We start from the raw sequence: 19,431 nt of genomic DNA, 5'->3' as shown, positions 1-19,431 counted from the left end.
TAAATTTTAATTAAATTAATTTTCTTATTACATAATCAATTTACTAAATTAAAACGTACAATTATAATCTTTTGTAATAATAACTATATTAATATATATATATATATATATATATATATATATACTTGATTAATAATTTGCTTATGTATTTTTGATTAAATGATGACATGTGAAATTATAAGTTCTTTTTTAAATTTTCAAATATTAAACTAAAATATTAATTAACACAATTAATTATTGTAAGCAAATTCTTATTATTTAATTAATATATTTAGTTAATTGTTTATTTTTTGTCTTTGAAATTCTTATATATTCAAATTTTAAATGAATTATAAGAATATTTAATGTTAAGAAATAAATTTTAGTGAATTGAAATTAATATTTTATTTTTATTTTTTAATCTAATTATATTATTTAATTAATTTTTATTAACTATGACTCTATTACAATTCCATTAGTTTTTTTTTTTTAAATAGAGTAAAAACTATTTAATAAAATCTTTATATTTATTATATATTAATTATAATGAAATTTTATTAGTTTAATTGTAACTCCATTATTTAATGAATAACATTTAATTTTTATTTAAATATAAAGGATATTAATTATAATGAAAAAAATAAAATTTCATATCATTTTATATTCTAACATGTTGCCACATAAGAATTTAGGCATTAGAAATTATATATTTATATAGATAGATATACTAGCATTTAAAAATGTGTGTTGCACATGTTATTTCTCATTGTAGATAGTTATTATTTAATTTATAATTTATTATTATTTACCAAGAATGATGTTTAATATTATTTTAATTTTTCAGTAAAAAATTAAATGTTATAAAATATAAACAAAATTATAAAATTAAAAACCTTAATAATTAGATGAAATATTTACTATAATTTGATTTTCTTTCTACTCATGTTGTTTTATATTGAATAAAAATATTCTTAAATCCAAAAAACGAAAAAAAAGATTTGTAAGGCTTTACAAAATTTATTTATTCAAGTTTTAATTATTAGAAAACAGCCATAAACAGTGCCAATCCTACAAAATGAAAAGAGCAAACAAACCCTTATATTTTTGAATTTACATCAATTAAAACATATATAAAGCTGCAAAGAAGTTGCTTCAAACTAAAAACTTTTAAAGTAGTTGCTTATTATAGAGACATTTTAGACTAAAAGACCTTTTACATAGAACGGTAAGGCTTTATTTAGAAATCAAACCGTGAGAGAATGATCTGTCGAGACTCTTAAAATGAATAATATTTTGCAACAAGCTAGGACGTACGGTATCTTTTTCCCTTTTATTTTTTAGTTGCCTTATAACCTTTACTGAATTACAAGTCTTGTATGTTTCTTCCCCTTTTGCCAAGAACTGCAGTAGATGAGCTCTAAACTGTGGTTCATGAGCCATATACTTCACAAATACTCCATGACAAGATTTTCCCATTGACACTAACTCAATACAACACTTATTTGTAACAATTCCTCCCTTAAATATTGATTTTAATACCTCATCCACACACCCATAAGTAATTTCTTTTCTACATTGCTCTAAAAATATGACAATTCTTAGCCTTTCCTCTAATGGTGGTGAAGGTGAAGGTGAAGGTGAAGGTGAAGAAGGTGAAGAAGGTGATTGCACTTCAAAATTGAATGCAATTGCAACATTTGAAAGACTTAGAATTACTACCATAAGACAAAAGGTATCGAAAATTTCCATTTTGGTTGAAAACTTACAATGATCTATTGGGTTCTATGTGAGGATGCATTTCAAATAGTGTCAAAATTACTTTTATAGGGATACAAGTGGTATCCGTTAGTTCTTCCTATTCATTAATTTCTAAATTAGTTTTAATGCATTAAATTTTTTTTAGATGGTATTAAATATGCAAGGAGTCTGTTTGTTTTATATTAAATTATATTAAATATTCATAATATTAATTAAAGGCAGTTTGTTTATTTGGTATGAGGTGCATTCATGTCATTTGAAGTGTATGTTTGCTAAAATTTTTGAGGAATTATTTAAAAATTGCAATCTTTATTTCTAGTTTGTATTCTCCTTTTAATAGCACTAGGTAAAGCCTCGCGCATTGCTTGAATTTTTTTATTATATATTATACTTTTAGTTTTTAATTTATTTATAATTTATAAATTGTTTAATATATATGGTTTCATAGTCTATATAGACTTTTCAAAATTTAGAAAATTTGTGACCCGAAAAAAATATAAGTTAATATATATATATATATATATAGAATTTCACTTTTTTCTTATGAAACTCTTAAGGAAAATAAAATATCTTAATCAATCCAATAAAAGGATAAAGTAAAAAAATTCAAAAATTAAGATATAGATAGATAATTATTTTAAATAAATATTAATTTTCTAAAATAAAATTATTGATATGACTGACTTCTGATGATTTAGATAATAAAATTAGAATTTTTAATCATTAGGTATTTAATTTCAACCAGATTAAATAAACTCTTTATATATAAATATAAGTTGACTTGATTCCAGAAAAGTTGATGGAGATTTAAAATTATAAATATAAGTTAACTTGATTCTAGAAAAGTTGATGGAGATTTAAAATTATAAATATAAGTTAACTTGATTCTAGAAAAGTTGATGGAGATTTAAAATTATAAATTTAATAAAAATTTTAAATTATTTTATTCAATGTAAATTTGAAATTATTGTATTTAGTAATAAATACTGAAAATTTTAACATGTTATGATTTCACAAAAAAAAAGTTCAAATTAATTCATTTAATTTAGACTTAAATAATTAATCGGTATAATTAGTTTTATATTAATAAAATGTTTCAAAAAAAATTAGACCACCAAAACATATTAAATTAAAATATTATCATAAAATGAAATTATATCATTTTTTTATATACAATAATTCTATACTATTTGTTTTAGTACCTAATTCTTGCGATCATCCAATACGGTAAGAATATGGTACATGGTTCAATTCTACTGCCTTATCTCAGCACTGATACTAAAACCCTTCTCAAGCTTATCTTGCAGAAATTCTTCAGCAAATGATCAATACGGTAGCAATTCTCAATCTTTTCATCTTTAATCATAAGATCAATAAATTTGTCCACAAGACTTAATGTTTCAATATAATTTCTCGAAATACACGTGGGCAATCTACCTCTAACATGTTTTCTCTAGTATAAAATGCTAAAATTATGACACCACCATAAATTAACAGTACAAAATTACAAAATTGAGACAATGATAAACAATGCATATGAAAACAATTCAAATTGATGCCAAAATGTGAGGAGGTTAGACTTAACTGCTCACAATCCAAATCCAAACTGCAACATGAACAACCACAGATTCTGTAATTTCTACCATGATGCTCATGGAATCTGATTGTGATCATAAGAGAAGTGAGAAAAATTTGGCTTATACAGAGTTAATGAGATAAGAATTAATAGGTTATAAGAAATAAAGTTGAAGACAAAGTTTTACGATTTAAATTTAAATAATTTAATATAGATAACATATTATAAAATATTAATTTAAAAAATATTCATGAAAAAAAAGAAAAAGCTCAACACTTTTTTAAAAAAAGAAAAAAAAAAATAGAATGTTGAGAAATGAGAGTGTCACATCAGTATTATAGATAAGATAGATATACAGATAAATAGATATATAGATAGATAGGGGGATTTGCAATATATGATTTCAACTTCAAATTCAAAAATATTTACAATATATTATGTTTCTTTTTTTTTTTTTTTTCATCTGTCATGACTCATGAAATATTCTTTTTGTTTTCTAGCTTTATATATTAAAAAACAGAAGAACAACGTGACCAAATAGTGACTTAATTGACTTTTTAGAGAATGCTTTTAATTTATTTTCTAATTTAAATTTAATGATAAAATATATTAATGTTCACTTTTTAATATTTGTTGCATATTTTGATACTTTAGCAATAACAATTGTATTACCTTACAAATATAATATAATATAATTTATATTATTTGAAAAATAAATTGCATATTAATTAGTTTTAAACTTATTTTCATTGCATAAATGACATAAAAATTGTGCTGCCTTATAAATATAATATAAATTAGTTTTAAAATTAGTTTCATTGCATATATAGCAATAACAATTGTGTTACCTCATCAATATACTATAAAGTAATTTTTCATTATATGAATAAGAAATTGCATATTGATTAGTTAGTTTTAAAATTATTTTCATTGCATAAAGATAAAAGGAAAAAAAATTTAAAAAATGGCCCATGCAGGTCTCGAACCTGCGACCTTCGCGTTATTAGCACGACGCTCTAACCAACTGAGCTAATAGGCCGGATGAGAGAAAAATTTACTTTTATATACATATTCTAAATTCCTTTTATCAGGTTTTCATTGAAAACACGAGTGAAGATATATAAATAAATAGCAATATCCGTTTTAAAAAAAAAGTAAACTGAGTTTGAGCTTGATATTTTAAGCTTAAGGTGGGCCAACTCGAATCTTAAATATATCTTTAATGAGCGAATTTATACTCAAGTCATTTATAAGCCTATGACATAAAGCACCTTTTTATTTATAGAGTTAACAATTTAATTAGGGATAATTACATTGCTGGGATATGATTTTTTTTTTTTTATAATTTGAGAAAGTAAATTGGAAAAGTCTTTTCTTTCATTTCCTTTTAAACTAAAAGTTTTGAAGTTTGAAAAGAACAAGAAAATGAGATAGGTGAATACAGCGAGGTTAGATCAATGTTGTGAACTCGCCTCTGATTTAATCTGATTTGATGAAAAAATGAGAAGCAAAGTTACAATTTAAAATCAGAAGGGACAAAGTTTTAAACATCTCACCAAGAAGAACAAATGATTAAAGAATTTGTTCTTTTAATAACTTAGATTTTTTTCCAATAATAATTAAAAATAAAAATTATTTTAGGAAAATAAAAATATAACTAAACTTATTTCTCCTCATTTTCCCTTTCATTTCAAATGAAAATTATTTATTTTCCCCTCTTTCCATCCACTTCCATAAATTGAAAATAAACCAAGCATAAAGATACGGATAAGATTCAAAAATTATACTAGTTTGGAATAGATATTCTATTAGAATTTCTCATTTTATTCTTATTTTTGTTAAGTTTCAATAAACCAAATAGCTTGCAGAAACTTTCGAAAGTGAGAAGCAGACGTATGAGAAACTGACGGATTCAAAACCTTATGAAATCAAAGTTCCAATTTTTGACCATATAATATAACCAACAAGCTTGAACCTAACCATTCCTATCTTGTGTTACAAGTAAAACAAAAATTAAAAATGCATATATATAGTAGGAATTTTATTCCAATTTTAGCTGAGAATAACTAAAAAGAATTTAGTAATAATCTTAAAATTTACACTTTCAAGCAATGTTATTAAACCCAGCCGGACATTGACCCAGTTAAAAAACTAGTTAGATGGGTCATTGATTTAACTAATGAGTCAACAGTTAAATTAGTGAGTTATGAAATATTAATAATATATATTAACTAAATAATTATAATTTAAAATAATTATAACATACTAAAAAAAATTAAAAATATCAAAAACTCGATTTGGATTAATTGAATCTGTGGGTTGACCAATTCAACCACAGGTCAGCTAATTCATTTTGTTTCTCTTAAATGGTTCAAAGTAAAACCGGCCTGATTTTGAGGCCGATTCACCGAGTTTCCAGGTTGATCCTCCGGATAAGACTGAATTTAATAACTATGCTTTAAAGTGACATGTTGCTTCAAAATAAATTCAAATTACAATAAAATAATTAAATTCCTTGTGAACAAAATAAGCAAACGAATGATATTCTTAAGAACTGTATTTCATTCTTACTCCAAGAGCCAATCAAATGTGAAGTAAGAAGTTGTTGAAAGAAGATGTCGCATAAGGGAAATTTACACATGGGATAATAAACAAGGCAAGACATTCGTGTAAATGTCATAATAAAATCAAATAAGCATAACAATTAAAAAAGTGAATCTTTCCCTTTTTCTCTATATGCATTATCTTACAAGCTAGACAATTGCCACTTGAAGGAGTGGTTGTAAGATGGTATGCGTATCGATTTGAAAGGAATACATCCAAGCAACGGAGAACCACAGAGCAAGAAGGGAAAGGAAAGGCATGTGAAATTAAAAGTTTGTTGGGGGACCCTTGCCCCTGTTTTCATGCAAGAAGACAATAGTAGCTTATTTTGCAATTGGTATTTTCCCTTTTTTCTTTTCCATTCCTCACGTAGAAAAATCACATTATTTTTATTCATGAAAATGAAACTATAGAGAGAGACGACTATATCTACCAATAAAAGTTGATCCCACCTCTCCCCTTTCAGATTCAATTGTCCTTGTTTGAGAGAGAGAGAGAGAGAGAGAGAGAGAGAGATATCAACCAAAGTAAGTTGATCTTACAAGTTTTCACCCGCCCTAAAATTTCACCACTAGACTGGATATAGAGAAAGCTATTTTTTCCTTTTAAGGTAGATATCACCACAATAGTTGTTCTCCATTTAGCCTGTAGTAGATTAAAGATACTGGCACACTGCCTAAGTTCCTACAAGCAAACTTTATACATAGCATTTCATTTTCTATGCAAAGCTAGCAAATAGAAAGATTTTATTCCAAGTCATGGTGATACTAACGAATGAGTGATGTAAGATGTTTAAGAATATGTTCTATCCACCTTGAAAATAAAATAAGAACAAAAATAAATGTCTAAATTCAAAAATCTTATTTGATCTGGGATAAATTGAGCAGCCTATTCAAGTTACTCTGCCAAAAAGATCAAATTAAAAGGACACAATAATCCCTATATCCATTCAAATTCTCAACTTCTAAGAACTCACCCTGATTAGCATATGTATGGTAATTAATTAAATGTTCACCGCGATTACACCTGTACTTGTACATGTTAGACACAAGATAGAGGACCAACTAATCCCACTCCACTATATATAAATATAAGGTCATTCTCCTTTTTCTTTAACTCTGTATTATTTTTTACTTCTCTTTCTAAATTTAACCCATCTTTATTATCTGTTTTTAATTATTCTTTCTTGTGTATGTCAGTTCACTAGATTCAGTAACAAAACAAGTCTTATCATCAAAATTTTCTGCACAATTCTTGCACATGTGAGCTTGCACGCTCATGTACACGTCTGTGCACGTGCATGATGTGTTTGTGTGTGTGAGAGAAAGAGAGATAGAGAAACAAAGACTTGAAGAGATAAGGTTTGACATCCCAAAAAAAAAAAAAAAATTGCTATGGTAGGTTAACAACTCGAGCAGCCAATAACTAAGCTCAAATAGACCTCAATCAATAATACCAAAGTATCAACATCCAAGAGGTCAAAGATTCGTAGTTATCTTTTTCGATCAATGAGGACCCACTTGCTAAACTCACAATAAAACTTGTATTCTTCCTCTAAGGTAAACAATTCAGTTCAACAATATTGCATCTTTAGCGACGTCATTAAGTTTATTTGAGGAGCAAAGGCAATGCATTAGAATTACTATTATCATTCATGCAGAGAAGTACACTACTAAATGGATAAAGTATAAAAGCCATACCGTGCATATATGCATACAGCCATATTGAATGTAGAGTACTGAAGAGAAAAGAGAAAAAAGTGAGCAAAGGACTAAAGATATTAGAATGGTTCATCATGCTATCACATGTAATCTACAAAGCCATTTCTTCAAAAATATAAAATAGCAATCTGTAACTTCATTTGCACATCTCACATGGCGATGGTATCCACACTCAGATGACAAAACAAAAGACAAAATGTAGAAATCTTTGTAATCTGAATTTTGTCAAGACAGAATGAGTATTATTCTTAATGCAGGAAGTTACCATTTTTTACACATGGGAATTTCATAAAAGGTCAAACTTTGAGAAGCCAAAACCTTGTGCAATGATCCTAGAATAATCAAATTATTCAATCAGTATATTATATCCGGCCACCCACCAACTAGAGGATTCATTTTGTACAATATAAAATAGACTAAAAATGAATTTGGGGATTTTGTATTATAATCATGTGAATTATCCTATTCAATTTAATAGTTATTACACATTTAAACTTTCAAACAAAGATAAGTACGTAATTTCATAAATAGTCCAAGAATAATTATTCCACAATTAAAAATCTCAACCAAATTGAAGAATATTCAAATTTTGTTCCCATCCTATTCTATGCTATCACATAAACTAAACAAAAACCTGAAATGTACATACATCAAATGCAAAGTTGTACCAGTAAATAATTACGGGTACCACTTAAAGTAGAAAACTAACATCAAGTTTATCTTTTCCATGTTCTTTGATATTGGTGAAACAGTCATTAATACTGGAATTCTAATGCAGAGATGCAAAAACCAGTTCTACATCTCCCACTGATTCATATTCTCAGTTAGTTTCAAAGGCATATCATTGTTTTTTTTCAACTCAACAGTAAGAAGAAGAAGCAATTTCAGGCAACTTTTTACCACATTGACATCGATTGGATGGATTGATCAAATTCACAACTCTAATGGAGCCCAGCAAGCTTAGTACACACATAGTAAATCAGTGGATCAGCTAGACTTCAAATAGTTGAGACTTTGGGAGTATACAAAAGAAAAATTCCAAGAATAATGAAAGCAATGACCTTATTTTAGCCACTTGCTTTCCCAACCAAAAGGAACCCCCAGTCTTCTTATCCAAAGGTAACCAGAACCAAGGAAATTTTGAAATTTATCAATAAATTAGAGCCACAAAAATAGGACAAACATGAAAATAATGGGCTAAACTTGAGGGGCTTTGCCCTTTGCCAAAATGATATGAAACAAACAAAACAAACTATTAGTTAGCAACTTAGCATACTAAAAGATTTGATTTGCAAGTTTGAAATAACCAAATTACAGGACGATCATATTAATAGTATATCTCGTACTGTCTTGCAAGTCACCTAAAACCAAATAAAAACAAAAGCAATAACAATAACAATTACCATTATATATATAAAACACTGGAAAAAAAAATGCAAAACATAGGGAAAAGCAGCACTATCACGTATATATACACACGTGCACACACACAGAGATATATATATATATATATATATATATATATATATAGAGAGAGAGAGAGAGAGAGAGAGAGAGAGAGAGAGAGATGATTAAAACAGCCTTGTGGCTTGCTGGTGAAAGTAAAATATCGAAACCTTCAACAAAGACTAGTGCAAACACAGCAGCAGCTAAAAATATCAAAATACTCACATTATCAGAGATATTTCAATATTCTATTGCGAGGCAAGCCGGTGCAAAAGATTCATGTTTTACAGTGTGAATATAGGATAAAATACATAGCAAAAAAGTTTAGAACTACAAGATGTCAAATATATCCTTTAGTCAATATCCTACAATCAAAGGCAAAATTTATCATTTGAATGAGAGAACATTAAATATTGGAATATTTAATTTTTCCAGCTTGATTATATGTGGAAAAGGTATAACCGCGTATAGTGAAAAAAGACACTGGAAAGGTATGCTGACTAATTTTGATTTTTTGCACTTTTTCTCTTTTAAACTAGAGCCCACCAACATTGTCTCCTTCAAACCCTGAACCAGACTTTTCTTTATAAAAGAACACACATGATATTCACTCATTCCAACATCTCTTTTCTCCCTCTTCAATTCTCAAAAACACCAAATAGAAATATGACTTTAACACTGCATTCATCTACTTCTTTTATCAATCTGAAAGACACCAAAAGCCTCAAATCGTTTGATGATTTCTCTGGCACAATTTGCTTTGCACAAATCAAACCCTCAGGCCGCCTTCAAGCAAAGAACTCAGTCCAAGAAGCACAGCTCTCACATGATAATATATTCATGATGGAGGGCATGGAAAGTGAAAAGAGAGAGAAGGTACATGCAATATCAGGTCCTCATAGTAGCAATGACACTAAGGTGCCTGTGTTTGTGATGTTGCCACTAGACACAATAACAATTAGGGGGAATTTGAATAAACCACGAGCAATGAATGCTAGCTTGATGGCCTTGAAGAGTGCAGGAGTAGCAGGAGTAATGGTTGATGCTTGGTGGGGGCTGGTGGAGAAAGATGGACCTCTTAAGTACAACTGGGAAGGATATGCTGAGCTTGTGCAGATGGTGCAAAAGCATGGTCTGAAGCTTCAAGTTGTCATGTCCTTCCATCAGTGCGGAGGAAATGTTGGAGATTCATGCAGGTTATTTACATTCCACTTTTTACTGTTTAGAAGTAGATTTCGTACATGGGGCATAACCAAATTCCAATTGAAATGAAATCTTTAGGATAAATCAATGCAATTTAGGAGGAATCAATGAAAGGACATCAATTCAAATCCGAGTCAAACATTTAATAGTTTATTAATTTCAATATTATTTTTTCTTTCAAGTTTAAGAAAAGAATTATTCGGCTAGTAATATTTTGCACAGTGCTCAAGCGTCCAACCTATAATACTTTTACACCCAAGGTTTCTCAAAATGAGTTTTTCAGTTTGGAGTTTCTTTTCATCCTTGAATTCTTTTTATATCTTTGTTAGACAAAGACTTGTGTTATTTCCATACTATGGCGAGTTTACTACAATGTAAACCAGCAAAACAGATCTTTAAAATGATTGAACAGTGACTAATCCATTTTTTCTCTTCAATTTTAGCATTCCCCTACCTCCATGGGTGCTTGAAGAGATTAGTAAAAACCCAGATCTTGTCTACACAGACAGATCAGGCCGGAGGAATCCTGAGTACATTTCCTTGGGTTGTGACTCATTACCAGTACTAAGAGGAAGAACACCCATACAGGCGTACACCGATTACATGAGAAGCTTCCGGAACAGATTCAGCGACTACTTAGGAGAAGTTATTGTGGTAAGTTACAATTCTTCATACCTTTTGATGTAATACTTTGTGAGTGTGGATAGTATTGATGAAAAATAAACAAAGCAAAAATTCACCAAATTATTTCACAAAAGAAAAAACAAAATAATAAACTGAAACCACAAAAGAATATGGTCACACATGAAGCACATCTGTTGATTACATCAAAGAATGCATCTAACAGGAAACAGAGGAAATTAACTATTAATGGTTTCAAATTAACCTAATGGTAGTACAGCTGATAGATCAAAACAAGTTCACTTATAATCAGAAGTGTATGGGAATAAAAATATACCACAAAAGAAGATAGAGGCCATTAGTAATATATATCCTAATTTAGAAAATCAGAAGAAAATAAAATATTTGGCCCCTCTATTAAAGACACTAATGCAGCATGCTAGAAGAATTAAAGAGAAAAAGGAAAAAGTTTAGGACCCTGGATTCAATGGTGAGACTTGAGCTCATAACCAGAATAAAATATCAGTTAAGAAAATTTTTTCAGAGGTTATATTATTGATTTTTTTTAATTCTTAACCTGAATATGCTCCTACTTCCAATAAATCAACCTACAGAACCCATCCTTTATTAGACAATCTCATATTTCTTCTAGAACGGAACTACAATTTATACTTGGTCATGTTGACAAATCCCTTTTGAAGAGTATATGAGTTGCCATTGCTTCCTTATTAACCTTTTAAGGTGTATTAGTGTGCTTTTGCAACTTGCTCTTCTCTTACCCCTCAAGCTAACCAAAAAAAGGAAAATTACAGAAGAAGGATGAACTAAAAAAGGATTTCAAGAAGAGCGAAAAGTAAATTTAGCATCTTGTAATCCAATCCGTTGCTTGTCAGAAAATGAACCAGTTTGGACCACTTCAGAAGTCAAAACCAATTGAAAAGAAATATCTACAACCAAGGAGAGCACTCCAATCAAGATGAATAACACTTACATAGTGCTTGGAATAAATCCATATGGAATTCATTTCACCCAAAAAAATTTCTTCACAAATGAAATTTCATATATAGATTAACTATAAGATCAATTTTAAATACTTAGCTTTACTAGCTTGCGCTTAGAATTCATTAATTTTTGTGACTTAAGCCCTTGTTAGGTTTAGAGTTCATTGCAAATTCTATCCATTTTGATAGAATTTGGTTGAAGCATAACAAATTCCACAGAATTAAGAATATAAACTTCTAAATGTTTTTTCATTTAAACCAAACATGAAAATGTGGATTTATATTTTATGAAATTCATTTATACCAAACAAGTTCTTACAGAAAACCTATCCAAAAGCCCCTAAAGCACAAGCCCATAATCTGTCTTCATTGCGTATGGACAGAGATGTCATTTCTTGAAGCTTAAGAAACTAACTCATATTCTTTTTGCAGGAAATTCAAGTGGGGATGGGTCCTTGTGGAGAGCTCAGATATCCATCTTATCCAGAAAGCAATGGGACATGGAAGTTTCCTGGAATTGGAGAATTCCAATGTTATGACAAGGTAAACTTTGAATTTGCAACCTAAAATTCTGTGCTTCCAAATGTATTGATCAAACAATCTGCACAAATCACTGCTTGAATGGCCCATCATTTCAAGATGATTGATGTCGCTTAGGCAAGAAAGATACGGAATCATAACATTGAAACAAAACAGAAAACTCTAATTTATTCAGTTTCAAAAGGATTAATTCCAAAACACTACTTCTGTGTTGAACAGTACATGAAAGCTTCACTGGAAGCATCAGCTGAAGCAATTGGAAAGAAGGATTGGGGTCGCAGTGGACCCCACAACGCGGGCCACTATAAACAATTTCCTGAAGAAACTGGATTTTTCCAAAGAGATGGAACATGGAATACTGAATATGGACAGTTTTTCTTAGAATGGTACTCAGGCAAGCTACTAAACCATGGTGATGGAATCCTAGCTGCTGCTAAAGGAATATTTCAGGGAACTGGTGCAAAGCTTTCTGGAAAAGTAGCTGGAATTCATTGGCATTACAGAACAAGATCCCATGCAGCAGAACTCACTGCAGGATACTATAACACTAGACACCACGATGGCTACCTACCAATAGCACGAACGTTTAGCAAACATGGAGTTGTATTCAATTTCACCTGCATGGAAATGCAAGATAAGGAACAACCTGAAAGTGCAAATTGTTCACCAGAAGGATTAGTCCGACAAGTGAAGATGGTCACAAAGACAGCTGGAGTTGAATTGGCTGGAGAGAATGCATTGGAGAGATATGATGCAGGTGCACATGCACAAGTCTTGGCAACAAGTAGATCAGAATCTGGTAACGGATTAGTAGCATTTACATACTTACGAATGAACAAGAAATTGTTTGAAGCGGATAATTGGCGAAACCTTGTGGAGTTTGTTAAAAGCATGTCAGAACATGGCCAAAACAAAAGACTACCAGAGTGTGACACCCAAGGAACAAACTTTTATGTTCGCTTTATCAAGGATAAGAATGTCAAAAGGACAAAGGAAGCTGCTCTTATTTAAACACTTGTATGTTAATGAATCATGACGCGCAGCCCAGTGTATCATAGGCAAAGGAGGGAGACAACTAAAGCAAAAAATTTATCATACATATACACCATACGTTTAACATATGCAATATGCTGAGATGGTTGAAAACAAGAATAAGAATTCATGTTTATATCTAATGTCGTACAGTCCAAATTACAAAAATTTGAAAATAGGCCACTATTTCATGGCCTGTTCAAGGAACCCTTGGAGATTTGAGTCAATCCCCTGGGGTTCTTGGTCTTCATTCAACATAATTGTTTCTCACTACAATTGAATTAAAAGAGGCATTTAAAATTCATACATACATTGTTATTTCTACATTAATTGGTGATTGTAATTATTTTTCAACTTTATACACACATTTTAAATTTATTTGCTTATTCCATTTCCCAAAACCAATTTCTGTGTTCAAATGCTATTAAAACACAAACACAAACACAAAATTTATTCAAGTTTCAAGAATAAATACATAGTAAACATTGTCAAAGAAGACTCCCATTGAGAAGTTGTTGAGAGCATCAATATCAAAAACATATGTACCCAGAGTTTTAAATAGCGGTATTGGTCAGAATCAATATCATGCAATAAAACGGCCAGTTCTACTGCCAACTTAAAAATAAATAAATAAATGTAATTGAGTTCGTAATATATTAATTCTCCCAACACCTAAAATAACTTATTGTTGAAAAACAAAACATGTAATTTTCTTGTCGCAATTGGCATAGCAATAACAATGTTCAAAAAGAAAGCAACAACGTTTAAAATTTCCTATTAAGCCTACATTATTAATAAAAAAAAAATTAAAACTTAATTAAACTCATTTTGTCGAACATAATAATTTCATATAAAGAGTTGATATTATTTTTATAAACAGACTAAATTTGGGTTAACAGATAGGAGTTCAATAGAAGGCTCACAAGAATGGTTCTAAACTTCAGGTTTTTATAGAAAAGGTGAAACTTTAAAGAAACAAAAATGGACATTAATCAGCCAAATTGACTATGGCAGGCTATTTCTCACTAGAATTTGAATTGAAATCACCATCAGGTATCAAGAAAAGTTGCAAGAACTGGTATCTGCTGGTATTTAAAACCCAAGCCAGACCCTAACATTCAGTGGCAGACAAGAACAACATGCATACAATCTATAATATGAGAAACACTACAGCATGCCGTTCTCAACAATGCATTATATTACCAATTGCATAGAAGAATTTCCTCGTGAATGAGAATCACACGAGTCTGGAAATGTATCCATAGTAGGATATGAAAGATAGAGGACCCAACTTCAGTTCAAGATCATTATTAGAAGGAATTTATCTTGGTTAAAGTGCATGACAATAGCAATGGCATTAATATGTACTCTGGTTTCCAACCATTTTAGACATTACTGTCCTGTAGTAGACCAATATCATCAGAAACCAAGAAGAAAATGATCTGTTGATACCATAGCCAACATCAGGTATGATAAAATATCACCCAACCTCCTAAACTCTATTTCAATGGGTTGAGGGTAGGGGAAGGGCAGGTTCACCAAAGTAAATGGAAGGAAGTTAAAAAATTGAACCTCATCTTGTTTGGGAGAAAGTGAGGAAGGTTCATCAAAGTAAAGTGTTAGGACTACAAAAGCATTCATAAAAAAAAATGAAAAAAAATGTAAAGGATAAGACGAACAGCACTGCATTTAGTTTTTTGTAGGTTATTCACTATCCTTACACTCAAATTTGCATTGACAAAATTTAGGGGCTTTAAGGGGTAAAGAAAGCTAAAACTTGCTTCCTTATCCCTCATCCTCAAGTTAAAACTCTCCTTAACAGAAAGTCAAGGCCTCATGGGTGCCCTTCCAAATTTACCCTTCCTTCCCCATCCCTACCTCCACCCAGAAAATGTAGTAGAGGTTCTGGGATTCTCAATCATTACACAGCAAAGGGCATGCTATTCAATTTGAAATTGTATTGTGGGAATCTACCAAGTCAGTTTGCAAATTAACACAATTAAAATTGGGTTCCACAAATACCAACAAGCTAGACCAATACTGAAAAGAGTAGCTGATGTAAGGTTCTAGCACCCAAAAACTTATATTCAACCACATGCAGTTGTGCCATAGAGTTACAACCTTTATATATGGAGAGAAACAAAATATAAGACTTCTCAAAAAAATTATGCTTATTTCAATTCCCTACACACTAAAATGCCTAAAAGAAGAGTCTGGCAGGCTTGCTAAGTGATCCTCTCCAAAATGACCAGGAGTCTCAAATTCACAATTAGGAGTAGGGGTTCAAATGTTGTGACTTAATATAGACATCACTAACAGATAGTGTTAAGCATCCAATCTCTTTCCTAGCAGTTTTTTATGCCAAAAAGTGATAACTATTTGACCATTGATCCAATATATTTGGGTGAAGTCCACAAGAATACACGACTGCTAGGATTCAATATATCTGTATCATACATTCAAAAAGTAAATAAATCAAACAATTACATGTTTGACTAATGCTGATTGCTGCTACAATCAACAATATAAAAAGAAATAAGCAACTTTAAAATATATAGATAAACTGTACTCATGTGAACAGATCAATTTCAAACAATTACACAGACATAAGATGGAATATCAATTCAATTAAAGACAAAATTCCATTCTTCAACATCATCATAGCAGATCATATTCCATAGATGAGTATAACGAAAGATGAAACTAAACATAACAAATGACATTATGAGAACCTTTTAGGCAAGTCCCAAACAACTTTAGAACCCTCTTTTGAAACAATTCCTAGTCAAAAAGATGAAAGTCCTTTTTTTCACTGCCTGCTTGATGCTTTCAACCTTGACAAAAGCACCTTCATAAGCAACTAATCCAATGAAAATCCGTAATGCATCTGTGCATCAATATTACTAGCTCTTAAGCCTTTCAAATGAAGTATAACCAATGCCATTAAGATGAATAGTTTTACTTTCATTTTAGTTCTCATTCATAAGAAAAAGACAACGCAAACCAAAAACAACGAAAGGGGGGTAAAACTATGAGGTCAATATTTTCTCAAATAAAAGGTTGCAGTGGCATCATTATTCAAAAATAACCTACTTTAGAAGCCAGAAAGACATTCAAAATGTGTCAGAATACAAGAATTCAAATGTTTTTAATTGAATGGAAGAATAAAATGACAATAGGTGACTGATAAAAACTAAGTTATCACATGTATAAGAACAGAAGGTGCAAATGCCACACATCTAATTATCAAAATATTCAAAAAAAAAAAAAAAAACTGAAAGATGGTGAAGTTAGTTGATCACAGACACTTAGGAAGCAAGCATTTTGATTTGCTACATTGAGACAGATTCTGTTTAAACCTTTACAGTCTATTTGGATGGAGTGAGGGAAGGTAATCAATGGAAGGGTAAGAGAGGGTAAGGAAGATTATAATAATAAACATTTCATGTTTGAAAAGAGGTGAATTAATGGAAGAGTAAGAGAGGAAAGGTAATGTATATTCTTTTATGTTTGGGAAGAGGTGAAGGGAGAGAAGTGAGGTTTACCCTTAACTGTAAATTAATTGAGATTGAGGACTAAGGAAGGGTAAGGCTTACCTTTATTAACCTTACTCTTCTCTGACTCACTTCTTTCAAATAGGGTTACATTAGTTGCTTACTGCTCCTTCACTTCAATCCAGATGGGCTCTTAGGGGAGGCAATCACCAGCATTATTCAGTTTTATGAAAATTTAAAAAAAAAAAATAGAGAGAGACAGAGAGAGAGTCATGGGTACAATAAAATGTAATTTCAAGCTAGAAAGTTTGGCAGGAACCAAAACCTGTTTAGCATAAGAGATTGAATAGCATCCTTTAACAAAGCAGAGTTTTGTTAGCATATCATCATACTCTGTTAATTCACAAATCACGACCTTTCTAACCTATAGAGAAGTGTGCCTAGAGACCTCAAATGAGTTTAGTAGAAGTTGAATCAAATAGAGTGACAGATAAAAATAGAAGTTTTCAAAGCAGGAGGATTAAAGGCCAAAGCTGGAAATAGTTTGCAGAGAATTTGCTATTTCTAAGAAGCAGGAAGATTTCAGTTTCTGAAGAGGTTTTTTTCTGCAAAGTCAACTAGTTTACGCTAAATTCATTCTTCTTGCAAGCGAGTTTTCAGCTAAAAGGGCAGCCTGGTGTTTGGGATTAGTTATAGTTCTTCATTTCAGTTTATCCTTGCTCATAGCCTGTTTCCTTAAAGTTTCCATAACTTACCAAATCTAAAGTCGTTAATACCAATGCTACAGTTTTCAGATACATCTTTTCAGGTGGTTAGTAAACCCACATATGTTTTAACCCAGTAGCCTTTTCTGTTTTTAGTAAATTTGGTTGGAACTTGAGACTTCTCAGCTTTGTAGACGAATCCTGTACCACTGAGCCAAAGCTCATCAGTAGCCTAATGGATTTAATTCACTTGGAATTGCAGCATGTTAAGATTTCGTTCATTGCTAGGTTCTCTCCCTAAGACACACTACTCATTTAGGTTGGTTTTACTTCCTAATTATGTTATCTCAAAGTTAATAATTAGAATGGCTTGTCGTCGGACTTAAAAAAAGTAGCATATTTGTCAATGAAATATCAGATGCATAAGATGTCTCCTGTTGGACTAGGTATTTTTCTTTTTGTATAGGAAGTTAACTGAGGAACACTATAGTAGTTTTTATTAATACTATAAAAATATGAAAAAGAAAAATCAAAACTCACAAACTTCCATTCATATGCTTTTAAAAAAAAAAAAAAAATTAAACATTTGACACTCGCAGCCAGACAAAATTGAATAATGAATTTTATAAATTCATAGCTCCACCAAAAAAAAAAAAAAAAAAAAAAAAGGGGCATTCTAAGGCAAATACAATATCAGGATTCTGGAGATAACAGCCTCAATAATCTTGTTTTCTCTGTATCAATGAACTATTGCAAATATAAAGAACAAAAGCTAATCACAGTCCTGAAAGCAATTAAGCAATCATCCATCCACATTATACACAATGCTCTCTAGCATTAACTACAACTATTCGATGAAAAAATATCGAGAAAAACAAAAAGAAATTCAACTTATTGAAAATTTGAGCGGATAGGTACCAATTAGGAATGCGGAGGAGGATTTGATGTGGAATTTCCACGGCGAAGATCTTCAATCAAGTCGCCGAGCTCCTTGCGGGCTGATTCTCTTCCAAACATAAAACCATACCTAACAAATTCAAGAAATATCGGAATTTCAAAAACCAGCAGATTCTTGAGAAAGTGACTGAAATTTGAGAAGAAAATGAGAATTAAGATTAACCAGAAGGAAACGGCAGAGAAGACTCCAGCCGTGGCAATTGTTTGAATAAGAGTAAACGTTTTTTCCATTTTTCCGTGCTTCGATTGAGTTTGCTCTATTTCAAATTTTGAGTAAACGTGGGAATTATAGGGTTTTCAGAAAGTGGCCATCAAGGTAATTAAAGGCGCAATAGGCGCAAAGGGCTCCTGAGCCAGGCGCGAAGAGCAGGGCCAAGGCGCGCCCGAATGAAGCGAAGGGCTGCTGAGCCTAGGCGCAAAGGGCTGCTGAGCCAGGCGCAAAGGGCTGCTGAGCCAGGCGCGAAGGGCAAGGCAAAGGCGCACCCGAGTGAAGCGAAGAGCTGCTGAGCCTAGGCGCAAAGCGCAAAGAGAAGGCACGCCGAAGAGGAGTGAGCCCAAAAGTTTAAGAAAGAATTAAAAAATATATAGAAAATTATATCGATAATGTATCTCGTTGAATTGGAGATTGACGCCAAGAATAAGGAAGATCATCAATAGCAAAGACCAGGAATTACAACATGAAGAACAAAATATGATTAGAGTTTTTATTCTCTTTATTAGTTTTTTATTCACCATTGTCTCAAAAAAAAATTATTTATTCATCATGAGTTTTGGATTAAATATAATTTAAGTTCA

General features: G+C 31.0%; 2 protein-coding genes and 1 non-coding gene across 11 annotated transcripts; 1 reads left to right on the top strand and 2 right to left on the bottom strand.

Moving 5' to 3' along the window:
- Positions 1-4,278: 4,278 nt before the first annotated feature.
- Positions 4,279-4,352, bottom strand: TRNAI-AAU (transfer RNA isoleucine (anticodon AAU)). The gene has a single exon. It is a non-coding gene; the product is annotated as a tRNA-Ile (tRNA).
- Positions 4,353-6,287: 1,935 nt separating this feature from the next.
- LOC105636623 (Putative membrane lipoprotein) lies at positions 6,288-19,173 on the bottom strand. Of its 9 annotated transcripts, none has more exons than XR_016318800.1 (4): positions 18,800-19,173; positions 18,598-18,706; positions 7,904-7,970; positions 6,288-7,655 (listed from the first exon to the last, which is right to left on the bottom strand). XR_016318800.1 is itself a non-coding variant. In XM_089716230.1 (4 exons), exons 1-2 carry the CDS (start codon positions 18,865-18,867, stop codon positions 18,601-18,603), a joined length of 174 nt encoding a protein of 57 aa, XP_089572356.1. In that variant the 5' UTR covers positions 18,868-19,173; the 3' UTR covers positions 6,288-6,612; positions 7,618-7,655; positions 18,598-18,600. The 9 variants fall into 9 exon arrangements, 8 of the variants coding, with proteins under 8 accessions (XP_089572356.1, XP_089572355.1, XP_089572353.1 ...); XM_089716230.1 differs by lacking the exon at positions 7,904-7,970 and having other exon boundaries at positions 6,288-6,612; positions 7,618-7,655; XM_089716229.1 differs by lacking the exon at positions 7,904-7,970.
- Positions 9,751-13,624, top strand: CT-BMY (chloroplast beta-amylase). The gene is made up of 4 exons (XM_089716223.1): positions 9,751-10,280; positions 10,731-10,941; positions 12,342-12,452; positions 12,669-13,624. Exons 1-4 carry the CDS (start codon positions 9,751-9,753, stop codon positions 13,458-13,460), a joined length of 1,644 nt encoding a protein of 547 aa, XP_089572349.1. The 3' UTR covers positions 13,461-13,624.
- Positions 19,174-19,431: the final 258 nt, after the last annotated feature.

Source organism: Jatropha curcas, chromosome 11 (assembly GCF_041381405.1).
Source record: "Jatropha curcas cultivar XTBG-Jc1 chromosome 11, XTBG_Jcur_1.0, whole genome shotgun sequence".
In the NCBI taxonomy this organism is placed as follows: domain Eukaryota; kingdom Viridiplantae; phylum Streptophyta; class Magnoliopsida; order Malpighiales; family Euphorbiaceae; genus Jatropha; species Jatropha curcas.
This window is presented reverse-complemented; position numbering and strand designations above follow the sequence as displayed.

What these genes read in the sequence shown, in the direction of transcription:
- CT-BMY (XM_089716223.1), top strand. Translation starts at nt 9,751, where the DNA reads ATGACTTTAACACTGCATTCATCTACTTCTTTTATCAATCTGAAAGAC. An exon ending in AATGTTGGAGATTCATGCAG is followed by an intron (nt 10,281 to 10,730) that starts GTTATTTACATT and finishes CTTCAATTTTAG; the next exon opens with CATTCCCCTACCTCCATGGG. An exon ending in AATTCCAATGTTATGACAAG is followed by an intron (nt 12,453 to 12,668) that starts GTAAACTTTGAA and finishes TGTGTTGAACAG; the next exon opens with TACATGAAAGCTTCACTGGA.
- LOC105636623 (XM_089716229.1), bottom strand. Translation starts at nt 18,867, where the DNA reads ATGGAAAAAACGTTTACTCTTATTCAAACAATTGCCACGGCTGGAGTC. An exon ending in TTCTCTGCCGTTTCCTTCTG is followed by an intron (nt 18,707 to 18,799) that starts GTTAATCTTAAT and finishes TGAATTTGTTAG; the next exon opens with GTATGGTTTTATGTTTGGAA.